The 18,148-nt window shown below is 60.2% G+C and overlaps 2 protein-coding genes across 3 annotated transcripts in view; one reads left to right on the forward strand and one right to left on the reverse strand.

The window, feature by feature from the left end:
* Nucleotides 1-8,857, forward strand: part of TMCO4 (transmembrane and coiled-coil domains 4) — a 51,416-nt gene extending 42,559 nt beyond the window's left edge. Inside the window, exons 12-15 of one of the 2 annotated variants that reach the window (XM_068162708.1) lie at nt 267-384; nt 745-787; nt 1,693-1,810; nt 7,811-7,895. In XM_068162708.1, coding sequence (XP_068018809.1) covers nt 267-384; nt 745-787; nt 1,693-1,767 — 236 coding nt within the window. In that variant the 3' untranslated portion in view covers nt 1,768-1,810; nt 7,811-7,895. Of the gene's footprint in view, nt 1-266; nt 385-744; nt 788-1,692; nt 1,811-7,810 lie in introns of both variants that reach the window. The other variant, XM_068162707.1, reaches the window with a different exon arrangement.
* A 2,630-nt stretch (nt 8,858-11,487) lies between these two features.
* HTR6 (5-hydroxytryptamine receptor 6) lies at nt 11,488-14,465 on the reverse strand. The gene is made up of 3 exons (XM_068162696.1): nt 14,413-14,465; nt 14,145-14,286; nt 11,488-12,495 (listed from the first exon to the last, which is right to left on the reverse strand). Exons 1-3 carry the CDS (start codon nt 14,463-14,465, stop codon nt 12,082-12,084), a joined length of 609 nt encoding a protein of 202 aa, XP_068018797.1. The 3' UTR covers nt 11,488-12,081.
* Nucleotides 14,466-18,148: the final 3,683 nt, after the last annotated feature.

Below are 18,148 nucleotides of genomic sequence, written 5' to 3' on the forward strand. Positions count from 1 at the left end.
TTCCTCCTCCCCTCCAGCCTGAATCTCCCCACCTCCAGCTTCATTCCATTCCCCCTAGTCCTATCACTCCCTGAGATCCTGAGCAGTCCCTCCCCAGCCTTCCTGTAGGCCTCCCTGGTCTCAGTGGAAAGAACTTCTTCCTCATCCCCAGTTCTCAACCTCCCCTCTCCCAGCCCAAAGGCATTGCCAGATGGGTCCTGAACAGCTGAAGAGAGATTTTCTGAGGCAGCTTCTGAACCTGGGCTGTTCTGCTTTCATCTCCCCAGGCTGTGAAGGGATCATTGAAGATGTGGTCTTGCTGGGAGCTCCAGTGGAAGGAGATGCCAAGCACTGGAAAGCCATCACCAGGGTGGTGTCAGGCAGGATCATAAATGGCTACTGCAGGTCTGTGTGTGCTCAGTCCCCTGCTTCCTTCTCCTGCTGCCACTCTCCAATGCTTTGGGACATTTTAGCCCTTTTTAAACATTTTGCTTGAATTGGGGAGAACCTGGGGAGGACATTGGGTCAGAGGCAGCAGGGACAGGGCTGCTTCCCTCTGGAGGCCTTTCACCTCAGGGTTAATCTTCAGGAGACACTCACAGGCTGCTCTGCCTCCAGGAGGAGCTCAGTGTGGTCAGGCAGAGGAACAGGGCAGAACCTGGGGAGGACATTGGGTCAGAGACAGCAGGGACAGAGCTGCTTCCCTCTGGAGGCCTTTCACCTCAGGTTTAATCAGGAGACACTCACAGGCTGCTCTGCCTCCAGGAGGAGTTCTGGATGGTCAGGCACTGGAACAGAGCAGAAACTGGTGAGTACACTGGGTCAAGAGACAGCAGGGACAGAGCTTCCTCCCTCTGGAGGCCTTTCACCTCAGGGTTAATCTTCAGGAGACACTCACAGGCTGCTCTGCCTCCAGGAGGAGCTCAGTGTGGTCAGGCACTGGAACAGGGCAGACCCTGGGGAGGACATTGGGTCAGAGACAAGGCCAAGCTGCCATTGGCCTTCTGGGCTGCCAGTGCCCATTGCCAGAGATGGAGAGAGAGGATCCTGCCCCCTCTGCTCTGCTCTGGGGAGACCTCACCTGCAGGTCACAGGACTCCACAGTCCTCCACACTGCACAGGGCACAAGGACTTCCCTGCTCCTGCTGGCCACACTCTTCCTGATGCAGGCCAGGATGCCCTTGGCCTTCTTGGCCACCTGGGCACACTGCTGGCTCCTGTTCAGCTGCTGCCAACCACTACCCCCAGGTCCCTCTCTGCCTGGCAGCTCTCAGCCACTCTGCCCCCAGCCTGTAGCACTGCCTGGGGTTGCTGTGGCCAATGTGCAGCCCCTGGCACTTGGATGTGTTCAATCTCCTGCCCTTGGCCTCTGCCCATCTGCCCAGCCTGGCAAGGTCCCTCTGCAGAGCTCTGCTACCCTGTAACAGCTCAACTCCTGCCCCCAGCTTGGTGTCAGCTGCTCATTCACTGCTGATGGACTCAATCCCCTTCTCCAGATCATCAAAAAGGGACCTCCAGAGCTCATCCAGTCCACCCCTTAACCCTCACCTAGATCAGGCTGCCCAGAGCCCTGTCCAGCCTCACCTTGAGCATCTCCAGGCATGGGGCCCCATGTCTTGGCCCTCACATCCCTGTGCTTCCTGGGGCTCCTCATGGTCTGAGGAGTCACTGGGTTGGCTTGCTAAGGGATTTCTTCCTCTGCTCTGCTCCTAGGGGAGACTGGCTGCTGGGCTTTGTGTACAGAACCTCCTCTGTCCAGATCAAAGTTGCAGGCCTGCAGCCAGTTGACTTGGAGGACAGGAGGATGGTGAACATGGATCTTTCAGCTGTGGTAAGTAGGACTTTCCTATCCTCTACTTTTTCTGCCTCCTGTTTTGGTGTCCCCAGCAGAAGGACACAGAGCTGCTGGAGTGAGGCCAGAGGGGGTGATCCAAGGGCTGGAGCAGCTCTGCTGTGAGCACAGGCTGAAGGAGCTGGGGCTGTGCAGCCTGGAGAGGAGAAGGCTCCAGGGGCACCTCAGAGCTGCTCTGCCCAGCTGAAGGCATCCTGCAGGAAGGCTGCAGAGAGACTTCTCCTGAGGGTGTCTGGAGACAGGCCAAGGGGAAAGGGTTTGAAGCTGAGGCAGAGCAGGGTTAGAGTGGAGCTGAGGAAGAAGTTCTTCAGTATGAGGGTGGTGAGAGTCTGGAACAGGCTGCCCAGGGAGGTTCTGGATGCCTCCTTCCTGGGGGTGTTCAAGGCCAGGCTGAATGAGGCCTTGAGCAGCTGAGTCTGGTTGAGAGGAGTCCCTGCCCATGGCAGCAGGGGTGAAGCAGATGATGCTGGGTGCTGCACATTGGCCACAACAACCCCAGGCAGAGCTACAGGCTGGGGGCAGAGTGGCTGAGAGCAGCCAGGCAGAGAGGGACCTGGGGGTAGTGGTGGACAGCAGCTGAACAGGAGCCAGCAGTGTGCCCAGGGGGCCAAGAAGGCCAAGGGCATCCTGGCCTGCAGCAGGAAGAGTGTGGCCAGCAGGAGCAGGGAAGTCCTTGTGCCCTGTGCTCAGCACTGCTGAGGCCACACCTGGAGTCCTGTGTCCAGATCTGGGCTCCTCAGGTCAGGAAAGAGGTTGAGCTGCTGGAAGGTGTCCAGAGAAGGGCAAGAAAGCTGGGGAGGGGTCTGGAGCACAGCCCTGTGAGGAGAGGCTGAGGGAGCTGGGGTTGCTTAGCCTGGAGAAGAGGAGGCTGAGGGGAGACCTTCTTGCTCTCTCCAACTCCCTGAAGGGAGGTTGTAGCCAGCTGGGGGTTGGTCTCTTCTCCCAGGCAGGCAGCCAGCACCAGAACAAGAGGACACAGTCTCAAGCTGTGCCAGGGGAGGTTCAGGCTGGATGTTAGGAAGAAATTCTTCCCAGCAAGGGAGATTGGCCATGGGAATGTGCTGCCCAGGGAGGTGGTGGAGTCCCCATCCCTGGAGGTGTTCCAGAGGGGCTTGGATGTGGCACTTGGAGCCATGGTTTAACCATGGGGTCTGTGGTGCCAGGTTGGCCTTGATGATCTCTGAGGTCTCTTCCAGCCTTGGTGATTCTGTGCTCTCTGAGCTCCCTTCCAACCTGAGCCATTCTAGGAGTCTGTGTTCTGGCTTCTTTTTGGTCCTGAAGCATCTCCTCCTGGAGCCCCAAGGATGCCCCTGGGCTGCAGAGCAGAGGCCAGCATGGAGCTGAGCTGAGCAGCTGAGCTGAAGCACAGGGCTGGGGAGCAGGTGCAGCCTGCAATCTTATCTTGGTGGAGCCTTCCCCAGCACTCAGGCTGGCAGGTGGCCCTTGTACCTTGGTCCCCAGGGCTTGCAGTGCCACCATGGTGCAGGAGCCAGGCTGTATTCCCAGCAGGGCTGTGATCTCCAGCCCCGGGGGCCGCTGCCTCCGGCGGTGCTGGTGGCCAGGAAGCAGGAATCAATCCACCTGCATTGCTGGCAGGCATGTGGCTCCCTCACAGCTATCTGCTCTCATGAGTGATAAGCCTCTGGCTAATGGGGAGCAGCACTCCCCTCAGCTCTGTTCAGCCAGCTCATGAGCTCATTGCCTTCCCATTACTCAGCAGGAGCTCCTCACAGCCAGCCATGCAGACCTCAGCTCATGGGCAGCCTGGGTGTGCAGTCTGCTGCCCCACACCCTGCTGGCTCACCTCATCTCCTGGCAAATGCTCAGCACTCAGCTGCCTCCATGCTCCCTGTGCCTGCCACGGCTCCCCCACAGGCTGCTGGGGACTGCTCAGGAGCCAAAGGCACTTGGAAAGGGCTCTCAGACTTCTCTTTTTGGAGCACCAGCCCACTGAGCCCATAAATACCCAACTGTCACCAGCTCCTTTCATTCAGCAGAGCTGAGCTGTGTGCAGCCCCTGCCAGGAAACACAGGGGCTTGGTGCTGAGCAGATAAAAGAGACACTTGGCAGCACAGAACAGAAGGCTTCCCACGAGGCAGGGCTCCAGTGGAGGCTTTTCAACGTGCTCCAGCACTGGAGCTGCTCCTCTCTCCTTTGCAGCTTGCCTGGGCTGTCTCCCTCAGCATCCCCACAAGCCCCCACAGCCATTTGTCTTCACCACTCCCAGAGCTGCCAAGCCAGCAGGGCCACCTGTGGCTGGCATGGCAAGACAAATGGCCAAGGATGGGAAGCAGTGGATGGCTGGAGGTGAGGGGAAAGCTCTGCCCAGGGGGAGGTGGTGGAGTCCCCAGCCCTGGAGGGGTTCAAGAGGGGCTTGGCTGTGGCCCTTGGAGCCATGGTTTAGCTGTCAGGAGGTGCTGGGTACCAGCTTGGGCTTGCTGAGCTCTGAGGCCTTTCCCAGCCTCATTGATTCAATCATTCTATGGCCCTGGGGGTGGCTTTTCCCTCTGGGCTCAACCCATGTCCCCCTCCTCTTTGTGACTCCTCTTCAGAGGCTCTCTTTCTGTTGACCCCAGGGTGCTGCAGGCTTCCTCCTGCCTGGCTCAGGGCAGCCTCTCTCTGGGGTTTTTCTTTCCCCCTCCCCCAGAGGAGCAGGGTTTGCACTCCAGCTCAGTGACTGATGGCTGCAGAGCTGCTGTCTGCTCAGCTGCTGTTGTGCATCTGCAGGCAGCACTGCTCCAGCTCCCTTTCTGCTGCCACCTCTTCACTTGCTTCATCTTCCTGCAGAGCACTGAGAGGGGGATGAGGAGTGAACCCCCCTGGATTAACTTGGGGTCATCCTCTTAATCCATGTTACAGCCTGAGGAGCTTTATGAAAGGAAGCACAGAGCTTGCTGAGGGGAGGTTGAAAGGGAAGAGGAGCAAGGATGGGGAGGGAAGCATTCAGGGGCTAAGATATTCAGGCAGCAGAGATGGATTCTGCTGCCAAGGGAGTGCAGGGGCATGGCAGAGAGAGAGAGGGAGAGATGATTGCTGTGCTGGGGAGCAGCTCCATCCCTGCTGGATGCCCTGGCTGCAGGTCCCAAGGCAAGAGAAAGGACAAGTTGGCTTCCCAAAGCCTGGAGCAGCCTGCCCAGGGAGGTGGTTGACTCCTCCAACCCTGGAGGGGTTTCAAAGCCCCAGAGATGTGGAGCTGAGGGCCATGGCTTAGCCCTGGGCTTGGGTTAGAGAGTGGTTGGGCTGGGTGAGCTTGGAGAACTTTGCCCAGCAGATGAATTAGAATCACAGAATGGTCAGGGCTGGAAGGGACCCCAAGGGGCATCCAGTTCCAACCCCCCTGCCATGGGCAGGGAATTCTCTGAGCTGTGGTGGAAGGATGAAGGCAAAGGAGCTCAGGGGGGAAATAGGATGGGAAGGGAAGGGAAAGGAAAGGAAATTAAGGGAATGGGAACTAACCAGGTTGGAAAAGACCTCAGAGATCATCAAGTCCAACCTCTCACCCAGCACCATCTGATGCTCAACTCAACCATGGCACCAAGTGCCTCAGCCAGGCTCTTCCTAAGCACCTCCAGGGATGGGGACTCCACCACCTCCCTGGGCAGCACATTCCCATGGCCAATCTCTCTTGCTGGGAAGAATTTCTTCCTAACATCCAGCCTGAACCTCCCCTGGCACAGCCTGAGACTGTGGCCTCTTGTTCTGGGGCTGGATGCCTGGGAGAAGAGACCAACCCCCACCTGGCTCCAACCTCCCTGCAGGGAGTTGGAGAGAGCAAGAAGGTCTCCCCTGAGCCTCCTCTTCTCCAGGCTAAGCAACCCCAGCTCCCTCAGCCTCTCCTCCCAGGGCTGTGCTCCAGACCCCTCCCCAGCTTTCTTGCCCTTCTCTGGACACCTTCCAGCAGCTCAACCTCTTTCCTAACCTGAGGAGCCCAGACCTGGACACAGGACTCCAGGTGTGGCCTAAGCAGTGCTGAGCACAGGGCACAAGGACTTCCCTGCTCCTGCTGGCCACACTCTTCCTGATGCAGGCCAGGATGCCCTTGGCCTTCTTGGCCCCCTGGGCACACTGCTGGCTCCTGTTCAGCTGCTGTCACCCAGCACCCCCAGGTCCCTCTCTGTCTGACTGCTCTCAGCCCCTCTGTCCCCAGCCTGCAGCAGTGCACCCTTAGGATTTTAGGCATCTCCCAGACCCTCCATGGGGCAAAGTGGACTGGACCCCAAGGGCATCCTGGCTCTCATTGCTGTGGCAGCAGGAGGAATCCTCAGAGGAGTGGAGAGCTGAGAGGCCTCAGCCCCAGCAGGAGCTCCCCTGCAGGGCACTCCCCACTTGCCTGCCTGGCTCAGGCTGGCTCCTCTCTGCCTGCCAGGAAGGCTCCAGGGAGAGAGAGAGGGAGAAATGTCCTCCCCCTCAGCACAGGCAGTTATGAAAGGCTTCCTGATGGCTGCAGTGGGACTGATTGATTTGACAGCACCTGGGAGGGAGAGCAGGCAGTGACTGAGCTGGGCTGGCTGAGGCTGCTTGCTGTTGGCTCAGGTGGCAGCCTGCACATGAGGCCTGCCAGCAGCACTTGGGTGTTGCACAGCCTCCCAGAGGCAGGATGTGGGCAGAGTGCTTCACACAGGCTCCCCAGGCAGGAGCTGGCTGCTTGGCTCTCCCTGGCCACTCTTCATTGACTCACAGAATGCCTTGGGTTGGAAGGGACCCTAAGGATCAGCCAGCTCCAGCCCCCCTGCCATGGGCAGGGACACCTCCCACCAGCCCAGGCTGCTCAAGGCCTCGTCAGAGGATGTTAGGGGGTGGAAGGGACCTCTGGAGATCATGGAGTGCAACCCCCCCCTGCCAGAGCAGCAGAGAATCCAGCACAGGGCACACAGACACACATCCAGATGGGGCTGGGAAGGCTCCAGGGAAGGAGACTCCACAGCCTCTCTGGGCAGCCTGCTCCAGGGCTCTGGGACCCTCACAGGGCAGAAGTTCCTCCTCATGGTGAGGTGGAACCTCCTGTGCTGGAGTCTATATCCACTGCCACTTGTCCTGTCCCAGGGTGCAGCTGACATCCAGCCTGGCCTTGAACACCTCCAGGGAGGGAGCATCCCCCACCTCCCTGGGCAGCTAGTGGCTCCTCACCCTCCCTGGAAAGAATTTCTTCCTTCTTGGCCCCCTGGGCACCTTTTGTGTCACTGGTTTCAGAGGAGCACTGCCACCTCCCAAGGGGACAAGCAGGGGCAGGGCCAGAAGAGCCAGAGCTGGGAGCACGACTGGGCTGCAGGCAGGGCCCTGGAGGGAGCCTGTAAGGAACCTTGAGAGCCTGGAGGGAGCTTGGAGGGAGCCTGTAAGGAATCTTGAGAGCCTGGAGGGAGCCTGGAGGGAACCTTGGGAGCCTGGAGGGAACCTTGGGAGCCTGGGGAGAGTCTGGAGGGAGCTTGGAGGGAGCCTGGAGAGCTTGGAGGGAGCCTGGAGGCAACCTTGGGAGCCTGGAGGGAGCTTCGAGAGAACCTTGGGAGCCTGGAGGGAGCCTGTAGAGCTTGGAGGGAGCTTGGAGAGAGACTGGAGAGCCTGGAGGGAGCCTGGAAACAACCTTGGTAGCCTGGAGGGAGCTTGGATGGAGCCTTGCGAGCCTGGAGGGAGCCTTGGGAGCCTGGAGAGCACCTTGGGAGCCTGTGGGGAGCCTGGAGGGAAACTCGGGAGCCTGGAGAGCCTGGAGGGAAACTTGGGAGCCTGGAGAGCCTGGAGGGAGCCTGGAGAGCCTGGAGGGAAACTTGGGAGCCTGGAGAGCCTGGAGGGAGCCTGGAGAGCCTGGAGGGAAACTTGGGAGCCTGGAGAGCCTGGAGGAAAACTTGGGAGCCTGGAGGGAGCCTGGAGAGCCTTGGAGGGAGCCTGGAGAGCCTGGAGGAAAACTTGGGAGCCTGGAGGGAGGCTGGAGAGCCTGGAGGGAGGCTGGAGAGCCTTCACTGCCATCTGGGCACTTGTTCTTGCAGGTGAACGGGCACCTGGACTACATGAAGCAGATGGACACCATCCTGAAAGCTGTGGGCATCAAAACCAAGGAGTGCTGGCAGGAGGAGAAGGGCAGCAGCAGCCTCTGCAAGCCTGCAGCCGAGGAGCCTGAGCAGGCAGCAGGCAGGCAGCCTGGGGCCGAGGGGAGCAGGGAGCCGGGGCAGGGAGGAGCCGGCGCTGAGGCTCTGCCGCCTGCCCGGCAGCCCTGCCCCTGCCCGCGGGGGCAAACCTCAGTGGGGACAGGCAGCAGCTGAAGGAGGGAGCCAGAGCTGCCTGTGCTGGGCAGAGATGCTGAGCCAGCACTGGCACTGCTGCCAGCTGGCATTCCCAGGGGCCTGGGGGCAGGGCTGGAGCTGTGGTTCCGGTGCCTGGAGCGTGGCACCGGCTGGCACCCGACCAAAGCTGCCTGAGCAGCCACCCACAGCAGCTCCCAGGGGAGGGCAAGGGCTGAGTCCTGCCAGGAGGGGCTGAGCCCTGCCTGCCTCCTGAGGGAGCAGCTCCCAGGGGAGAGCAAGGGCTGAGCCCTGCCTGGAGGGGCTGAATCCTGCCTGGCTTCTGAAGCAGCAGCTCCCAGGGAAGAGCAAGGGCTGAGTCCTGCCTGGAGGGGCTGCTGAGCCCTGCCTGGAGGGGCTGAGCCCTGCCTGGAGGGGCTGAATCCTGCCTGGCTTCTGAAGCAGCAGCTCCCAGGGGAGAGCAAGGGCTGAGTCCTGCCTGGAGGGGCTGCTGAGCCCTGCCAGGAGGGGCTGAGTCCTGCCTGGAGGGGCTGCTGAGCCCTGCCAGGAGGGGCTGAGTCCTGCCAGGAGGGGCTGAGTCCTGCCTGGATGGCCTGAGCCCTGCCTGGCTCCTGAAGCAGCAGCTCTTCCCTCCTCACACAAGCCAGGTTTACCCTGGAGGGAAGCAGCTGCCAGGTTAGAGGCTGTGCCTCTGCTGTGTGGCTCCTGGGACAGCAGGTGGCTCAGGGGGGGCATTTTTAAGCTGGTGGGGGAGAGGGGCTCATCACTGAGGAATTAAACCACATTTTCCCCTCCCTGGTGCATCTGGTTCTTGGTTTCCAGGTGGGATGCAGGCTCTGGCTGCCCAGGTGTGTGTCTCAGTGCCTTGCTTCTGCTCTGCCACCCAGGGAGGTGAAAGGCTCAGGCTGCCTGGCTCCTGCCCCCAGCCTGCTGCAGGTTTGCTGCCAGGGCTCCTTCCCATCACCAACCTGATTCCCCTAGCTGCAGGCTGAGGGTGTGAGGCCTCAGTGCTGTCACAGACACACTCTGAGTCCCCATGTGCAAGACAGCAGAAGCAGCAGAGTGGTTTGTAGGGTTTATGGCTTGGGGGAGACTTCCTGCCAGGCTTTGTTCTAAAGCCAGCAACCCACAGTGACTTTGGCTTGGGTCCCACACTCCTCTCCAGCCCTGAAAGCCCTCTCTGGACAGGCTCTGAATTGGCTTCTGAGGAAAAGCAACACTTGGAGAACCACAGAATCAATAAGGTTGGGAAAGCCTTCAGAGCTCAGCGAGTCCAAGCTGGCACCCAGCACCTCCTGACAGCTAAACCATGGCTCCAAGTGCCACATCCAGTCCCCTCTTGAACCTCTCCAGGCATAGGATGAACCCCAATCTGTTTGATTTCTACCTCCCAAACTGGCCTCCACCCCTTCTGCCCCAGCCTCAAGCCCTGCCTTAGCTCCCTGTGTGGCCTTGGGGGCAAGACATCTCTGAAGCCCTTTGAGTAATGCTCTCTACAGCTGCCTGAAGGGAGGTTGGAGCCAGGAGGGGGTTGGGCTCTTCTCCCAGGCAGGCAGCCAGCCCCAGAACAAGAGGACACAGCCTCAAGCTGTGCCAGGGGAGGTTCAGGCTGGAGGAGAGGAGAAAGTTCTTCCCAGCAAGAGAGATTGGCCATTGGAATGTGCTGCCCAGGGAGGTGGTGGAGTCCCCATCCCTGGAGGTGTTCAAGGCTGTGGCTGCCTGGGGTTGTTCAAGGCTGGGCTGGATGAGGCCTGGAGCAGCTCATCCTGCTCATGGCAGAATGATCTCTGAGGTCCCTTCCAACCTGAGGATTCTATGTTCACAGAGTGAGGTTGGGGAGAGCCTGGCACAGGCTGCCCAGGGAGGCTGTGGCTGCCTCCTCCCTAGAGGTGCTCAAGGCCAGGCTGGATGAGGCCCTGAGCAACCTGGGCTGGTGGGAGATGTCCCTGCCCATGGCAGGGTGATCTTTGAGGTCCCTTCCAACCATTCCATGCCTCAGGAGCTCCAGGAGCAGCAGCACTGCTGTGAGCTGGGCAAGAGGCAGCAGAGCTTGTAGGGTCCAGGCCCAGGGAGGGCAGCGCCCCACCCCTGGCTCAGCCCTGCACCCAAAGGCACTTGAGGGAGGCTTTGCTGAAAGCATTGATGGTTTATTGGGGGCTTTTTTTAGGTGCCCACTCAGCACATTACTCACTCTTCCCTCCACTTCTGGCTCTGGAGGGGTGGTTGCTGTCATTTAGAAGCCAATATGCCTTTAGACTCTCATTGGCAGGGAGTGGGGGATGGGGAAAACCCTCTCTTGTCTAACGGCATCATCCACAACCTGATGGCTTGCCAGAACAAAGTGCCATGGTCCTGCTCCAGAAATAGGAAAGCTGTAGGATGAAAGCTGAAGGGAAGCTTCTCTTGGTTAGTTCCTCCTGTCAGGATACCCAGAGAGCCACAAGCACAGCTCCCACCCACGGCCTCGCCGGGGATCCGAGGAGCGGCTCCGCACCTTCCGCAGCAGCTCCGGGCCCCCACGGTGCAGCCTGCTCGTGGTCCCAGCCTGCTGCAGCCCCTCCTGCCTTCTGCAGGCAGCAGGGGCAGCTCCAGCCCAAGCCTGGCCAGGACACACAGCTCCAAGAAGCTGTCCTGGGGGCTGCAGCAGCCCCAGACCTCTCCTCTGTGAGGCAGGAGATGTGGCTTCCCCTGGGGCTCTTGGAGCGCGTGTGGAGATGGAGGCGAGCTGCTGAGCTGGGGGGCTGCCAGCTGCTGAGCTGGGGGGCTGTGAGCTGCTGAGCTGGGGGGCTGTGAGCTGCTGAGCTGGGGGGCTGCCAGCTGCCGAGCTGGGGGGCTGAAGCTGGCTCTGAGCTGTGCTCAGTGTAGGGAGGGGTGGGCTGCTGGAAGGGCCTGGAGGCTGAGGGGCAGGCTACCCAGAGAGGAAAAGGCCACAGGGGTGCTCTGGGCACCAGGGAGACTTGGGATGCTCTGGATGCTCTTGGATGCTGGGCTGCTCAAGGTGCCAGGGATGCTCTGGATGCAGGGATGCTCAAGGTGCCAGGGATGCTCTGGATCCAGGGATGCTCAAGGTGCCAAGGATGCTCAAAGTGCCAGGGATGCCCTGGATGCTCAAGGTGCCAAGGATGCTCAAAGTGCCAGGGATGCTCTGGATGCTGGGATGCTCAAGGTGCCAAGGATGCTCAAAGTGCCAGGGATGCTCTGGATGCTGGGATGCTCAAGGTGCCAAGGATGCTCAAGATGCTGGGATGCTCAAGATACCAGGGATGCTCTGGATGCTCAAGGTGCCAGGGATACTCTGGATGCTCTGGATGCTGGGATGCTCAAGGTGCCAGGGATGCTCTGGATGCTCTGGATGCTGGGATGCTCAAGGTGCCAGGGTTGCCCTGGAAACTGGGATGCTCAATGTGCCAGGGATGCTCTGGATGCTCTGGATGCTGGGATGCTCAATGTGCCAGGGATACTCTGGATGCTCAAGCTGCCAGGGATGCTCAAGGTGCCAGGGATGCTCTGATGCTCTGGATGTGCTGGGCTGGGGAGTAACTTGGACTCCAGGATGCTCTGGATGCTGGGATGGGACTTCAAGGTACTCCAGATGGTGAGGATGCTCTGTGCTCCAGGATGTTCTGGATGCTGACTCTGAGCTGTGGTCTCAGTGTAGGGAGGTGTGGGCTGCCAGAAGGCTCTGGAGTCTGAGGGGCAGAGTAACCAGAGAGGAAAAGCAGCAGCTCTTGGAGAAGGCTGAGGAACTGGTGATAGGGAGCAAAGGAGGGATGCAGAGAGAGGGGCACAAGGCAGATGGCTGCAGCCACCAGGTGGCTTTGCACTCTTACACCTCCCCCTGGAGCACTCGGTGGGGACAGCCCCAGGCAGATGCCCACCTTGTTCAGAGGGGCTCCAGCAGCACTGGCTGGGCAGGGAGGCGTCTTGTGGGACATGTCCCCTTCTGTGGAGCTCACATTGAGCTGGGGGACCCTCCCCAGCAGGCAGAAGTGCCTACCCCCGCACCGGGGTGCCCTAACTCAGGCCACAGGGCTGCTGAGCCGCCGGGGCTGCAGCTCCGCGTCCGGAGGCTCCGCATCGAGCAGGTTGACCAAGGGGGCGTGGGGCAGCGCCGTGGAGCCATCAGCAGCCGGCAGCAGGCCCTGCTCGTGGCCCAGCAGCCCTGAGTCCACCGAGTCAGTCTCAGCCTGCAGGGTGAGGACGTTCTTGAGGGAGGTGGCAGCTCGGGGCCCGCTGTTGGAGTTCCTCATGGAGAGGGAGATGGCGCTGGGCCGAGGCTCCCCCGGGCGCCGGCAGCAGGGCAGGAACTTGCCCATGGCCCTCTTGAAGTCCCTCATGAAGAGTGGGTAGATGATGGGGTTCATGGTGCTGTTGCAGTAGCCCAGCCAGGTCAGCACGTCGAAGAAGCCGGCGGGGACGCAGCCGCAGACAGCCTGCAGCGGGGACACAGACCACCTGCAGTCACAGACAGCCTGCAGCAGGGACACAGCACACCTGCAGTCACAGACAGCCTGCAGCAGGGACACAGCACACCTGCAGCCACAGACAGCCTGCAGCAGGGACACAGCACACCTGCAGTCACAGACAGCCTGCAGCGGGGACACAGCACACCTGCAGTCACAGACAGCCTGCAGCGGGGACACAGCACACCTGCAGCCACAGACAGCCTGCAGCAGGGACACAGTACACCTGCAGTCACAGACAGCCTGCAGCGGGGACACAGCACACCTGCAGTCACAGACAGCCTGCAGCGACAGACTGCCTGCAGCAGGGACACAGTACACCTGCAGCCGCAGACAGCCTGCAGCGGGGACACAGACCACCTGCAGTCACAGACTGCCTGCAGCCACAGACAGCCTGCAGCAGGGACACAGTACACCTGCAGCCACAGACTGCCTGCAGCAGGGACACAGTACACCTGCAGCCACAGACAGCCTGCAGCCACAGACTGCCTGCAGCGACAGACTGCCTGCAGCAGGGACACAGTACACCTGCAGCCACAGACAGCCTGCAGCCACAGACAGCCTGCAGCCACAGACTGCCTGCAGCAGGGACACAGTACACCTGCAGCCACAGACAGCCTGCAGCCACAGACTGCCTGCAGCAGGGACACAGACAGGGCTCAGCTGCAGCTGCCAGCTCAGCCCCACTCCGCAGGGTCTGGCCAGGCATGGAGTCCCAGCCTGCTTTGGGTGGGAAGGGACCTCCAAAAGGCATCCCTGCCACCCCCCTGCAGCTGGCACAGCTGCACCTAGAGCAGCTCACAGCCCCAGTCTGACCTGGGCTGGTTCCAGCCATGGGACACCTCCCAGCTCTCTGGGCAGCCTGGGCCAGGCTCTCACCACCCTCAGGGGCAAACATTTCTTCCTTGGGTCTAAATCTCCCTCTTTGAGTTCCAAACCATCCCCCCTTGTCCTGTCACAGTAGGCCCTGCTCAGAACTCTGTCCCCAGCTTGCTGATCTCCCCTTGAAGCACTGCAAGGCCACCAGAAGGTCTCCCTGGAGCTTTCCCTTCTCCAGGCTGCACAACCCCAACTCTCCCAGCCTGGCCTCCCAGCAGAGGGCTTCCAGCCCTGCCAGCAATGCTGTGGCCTCCTCTGGCCCTGCTCCAACAGGTCCCTGGCTGTGCTGAGGGCTCCAGAGCTGCCCCAGCACAGCAGAGGGGCAGAATCTCCTCCCTTGCCCCTGCTGCCCACACTGCTGGGGATCAGGGCAGGGCAGGCTGGGGCTGGGCTGGCAGCGCTCACTGCCAGCTCCTGTCCAGCTTTGCACCCCCTCAGCACCCCCAAGTCCTCCTCATGCCATCATTTCCCTTTTGCAAGTCCAGGTGAGGTTGTCTGGAGCTCTGAGCAACCTTCTCTAGCTGGAGATGTCCCAGCTGGCTGCAGGGGGGTTGGACTGGATGAGCTTTAGAGGTCTCTTCCAACCCCAAGCAGCCTGGAGAGGTTTTTCCTTCCCATTGCTGCCTTCATTGGTCCCAGAGGTTTTCCAGCAAGACCTGCAGCTGCCTAACACTGAACCCAGCTGGATTGGAAGTGAAGGCCTCTGGAGACCCCAGCACAGCCCCCCCTGGCAGGTTTACCTGTGTCACATTGGTGACAAAGAAGGGGAGCCAAGCCACGAAGAACATGCCCAGGAGGATGCCCAGCGTCAGGCTGGCCTTCAGCGCCTTCTTGCTGTGCTTGCTGCTGAACCTCCTGCTCTCACTGCTGCCCACAGGCTGGCTGGGGGCACAGGGAACCTGCAGTGGGAGATGGGTGCTCAGTGAGTGGACCTCCTGCCATCAGCACCAGCCTCCCTGCCCAAGGGTTTGGTGCTGCAGGCCCTGCACCAAGCCGCCTCTTACTTACTGCCCCTCTGGCAAGGGGCAGGAGGATGGCACAGACCACAGGCCCTGAGCCATGGGGCAGGAAGAGGAAGCAACAGAAACCCCCAACCATGAAAGGACCTGGGGGGGGGCAAAAAGTCATCCATGGGACAGCAATGTGCCCTCGTGGCCAAGAAGGCCAAGGCTGGCCTGGGGTGCATGAAGAAGAGTGAGGCCAGCAGGGCAAGGGAGGTTCTCCACCCCCTCCACTCTGCCCTGCTGAGACCACACCTGCAGGACTGGGGCCAGTGCTGGGCTCCTCCCTTCAAGAGGGACAGGGAAGTACTGGAGAGAGTTCAGGGGATGCTGCAAAGCTGCTGAGGGGCCTGGAGCAGCTCTGTGAGGAGCAAAGGCTGAGAGCCCCTGGGGCTGAGAGCCTGGAGAAGAGCAACCCCAGAGGGGAGCTGAGCAATGCTCAGCAAGAGCTAAAGGAGCTGTGGGGGGCAAGAGGCTGGGGCCTGACTCTGCTCAGTGGTGCCCAGGGACAGGCCAAGGGGCAGAGGGCACAAACTGGAACCCAGGAGGTTCCACCTGAACTTCTTTGGAGGGAGGGGGCTGGAGGCCTGGAGCAGGCTGCTCCTCCCTGTGTGACTGCACAAGGCTTCATCACCACTCAGCCTCCTGCCCCAAAAGAGAACCCAAACCCAGCTGAAAAGATGGTCCCTGGCTGGAGCCCTCATCTCCAGCTCACCCTGAGCCAAGTTGGGATCCTCAGCAGCCTGCTGGGGCACAGTGGGAATGCTGGGGAGGGGGCTGCTGCTTTCCCAGGGCAGAGCAGAGCAGCCAAGCCCCCCTGTGCTGCAGGGCTGTGGCAGGCTGAGTGCAGGAAGCTGACATCTGGGGAGAGAGCCATCAACATTTTGTGCTGCTTTAACCCTGCCTCTCCTCTTGGGAGCCTGGCAGCACCCAGCAGGTGCAGCAGAGCTCAGCAGGGTCAGAGTGCTGCCTCCTCCCTTAAGAGAGAAGAGGAGGGGGGGATGGGATGTGGCACTTGGTGCCATGGTGACAGGTTGGACTGGATGATCTTTGAGTGAGGGCTTTTCCAACCTCATTCTATGATTCTATGCTCTGAGGTGACCTCATTGTGGCCTTCCAGGATCTGAAGGGGGCTACAGGAAGGCTGGGGAGGGACTGCTCAGGATCTCAGGCAGTGATAGGACTGGGGGGAATGGAATGAAGCTGGAGGTGGGGAGATTCAGGCTGGAGGGGAGGAGGAAGTTCTTCCCCATGAGAGTGGTGAAGCCCTGGAATGGGTTGTCCAGGGAGGTGGTCGAGGCCCCAGCCCTGGAGGTGTTTAAGCCCAGGCTGAATGAGGCTCTGGCCAGGCTGATCTAGTGTGGGGTGTCCCTGCCCATGGCAGGGGGGTTGGAACTGGCTGATCCTTGTGGTCCCTTCCAACCCTGACTGATTCTCTGAACCCCAAGGGAGGGATTTCAAAGCAATTAAGTTTGTCTTTTCCCCCTGTAGGATGGGAGGTCAGGGCAGGCAATCAGCAGGAATTAAAGCTGTGAGATTTAGTTTCATAGTTTCATAGTTTCATTCAGGGTTGGAAGGGACCACAAGGATCAGCCAGTTCCAACCCCCCTGCCATGGGCAGGGACACCCCACACTAGAGCAGCCTGGCCAGAGCCTCATCCAGCCTGGGCTTAAACACCTCCAGGGACAGGGCCCCAACCACCTCCCTGCACAACCCATTCCAGGGCTTCACCACTCTCATGGGGAAGAACTTCCTCCTCACCTCCAGCCTGAATCTCCCCACCTCCAGCTTCATTCCATTCCCCCTAGTCCTGTCACTGCCTGAGATCCTGAGCAGTCCCTCCCCAGCCTTCCTGTAGCCCCCTTCAGATCCTGGAAGGCCACAATGAGGTCACCTCAGAGCCTTCTCTTCTCCAGACTGAACAGCCCCAACTCCTTCAGTCTGTGCTCACAGCAGAGCAGCTCCAGCCCTCTGCTCATCCTTGCCAGCTCTCTGATCATCCTGATCATCTGATCATCATTTAGTGGCAATTAAGCTGCTCTGGGGAGGGGAAATCCCCCAGACGAGCTTGGGCCACGCTTTGGGATCTAAACAAGCAGGGGGGAGGGCTCTGGAGCCAGGATGGAGGCAGGAGGAGGCCCTTTTGCTGCTGCCATTCCAGCCCAGGGGACCCAAAGGGAGGAGCTGGCTGCTCCAGCAGGAGCTGCTGCCCAGGGCTTGGTGCTTGCTATTAATTCAGCTCCTTCTCCTCCACACACCTCCCACCCACCACGGGCAAGATTTACGAGCAGCAAGGCAGGGAAGATGAAAACCCTCCAGGAGGAGGCTGAGAGGGGAGGGAAAGGGAGGGCCAAGGCTGAATTTATTTTGTGCTGCTGCTGAGCAATTCTGGGGTGGGTTTTTTTTTTTTGTCCCTTTTTTTATCTTTTCTCCTTTATTTTTTGCCTGGATCTTCATTTATTTCCTCTGCTCCTGCTGCTTGCTGTGCTCCTGAGCAGCTGAAAAGCACACCACGGCTGGGATGAGCCACACAGCACTCCAGAGGACACCAGCAGGCAGCTGGAGCTTGCCCAAAACCTCCCTCCCTGGGGCCTGGTGGTCAAAGCCCTTTGGTCAACTTCAAGCCCTTTGGTCAGCTCCGAGCCCCTTGGTCAGCTCCAAGCCCTTTGGTCAGCTCTAAGCCCTTTGGTCAGCTCTGAGCCCCTTGGTCAGCTCCAAGCCCTTTGGTCAGCTCTAAGCCCTTTGGTCAGCTCTGAGCCCTTTGGTCAGCTCTAAGCCCTTTGGTCAGCTCTGAGCCCCTTGGTCAGCTCCGAGCCCCTTGGTCAGCTCTGAGCCCCTTGGTCAGCTCCAAGCCCTTTGGTCAGCTCTGAGCCCCTTTGGTCAGCTCTGAGCTCCTTTGGTCAGCTCCAAGCCCTTTGGTCAGCTCTGAGCCCCTTTGGTCAGCTCTAAGCCCTTTGGTCAGCTCCAAGCCCTTTGGTCAGCTCTAAGCCCTTTGGTCAGCTCTGAGCCCTTTGGTCACCTCCGAGCCCCTTGGCCAGCTCCAAGGTCAAGGGAGGGGATTCTGCCCCTCTGCTCCACTCTGCTGAGACCACAGCTGGAGCTCTGGGTCCAGTTCTGGAGCCTCTGTGCCAGGAAGGATCTGGAGGTGCTGGAAGGTGTCCAGAGAAGGGCCACGAGGGTGAGCAGAGGGCTGGAGCTGCTCTGCTGTGAGCACAGACTGAGGGAGTTGGGGTTGTGCAGGCTGGGGAGGAGAAGGCTCCCAGGAGACCTCATTGTGGCCTTCCAGGATCTGCAGGGGGCTCCAAGAAAGCTGGGGAGGGAGTTTTGAGAGTGTCAGGGAGTGATAGGACTGGGGGGGATGGAGCAGAACTAGAAGTGGGGAGATTGAGATTGGCTGTGAGGAAGAAGTTGTTCCCCAGGAGGGTGGTGAGAGCCTGGCACAGGCTGCCCAGGGAGGTGGTGGAAGCCTCCTGCCTGGAGGTGTTTGCAGCCAGGCTGGATGTGGCTGTGAGCAACCTGCTGGGGTGTGAGGTGTCCCCTGCCCATGGCAGGGGGTTGGAGCTGGCTGAGCCTTGAGCTCCCTTCCAGCCCTGACAGTTCTATAATTCTCCTTCCCCTGCCTGCCCAGCCCCTCCTGTATAGAAGGAGGAAGAGAAAGGAGCAGAGAAAGTTTCTGTTAGACTTAACCAAAACAATGCAGCCAAGGTCAAGCAGAAGCAAGTTAGGATCTCTCCAGAGCCAA

The sequence above is a fragment of the Melanerpes formicivorus genome, unplaced genomic scaffold, assembly GCF_026170545.1.
Source record: "Melanerpes formicivorus ecotype bairdi unplaced genomic scaffold, bMelFor1.0.p_v2 SCAF_67, whole genome shotgun sequence".
Taxonomy (NCBI): domain Eukaryota; kingdom Metazoa; phylum Chordata; class Aves; order Piciformes; family Picidae; genus Melanerpes; species Melanerpes formicivorus.

Bases quoted from the DNA above. Each gene is read 5' to 3' on its own strand.
- HTR6 (XM_068162696.1), bottom strand. From the start codon at position 14,465: ATGGCTCAGGGCCTGTGGTCTGTGCCATCCTCCTGCCCCTTGCCAGAG. The intron at 14,287-14,412 runs GTAAGTAAGAGG...CTGTGCCCCCAG, and splicing joins TGCCCCTTGCCAGAGGGGCA to CCAGCCTGTGGGCAGCAGTG. The intron at 12,496-14,144 runs GTAAACCTGCCA...TCCCCGCTGCAG, and splicing joins TTGTCACCAATGTGACACAG to GCTGTCTGCGGCTGCGTCCC.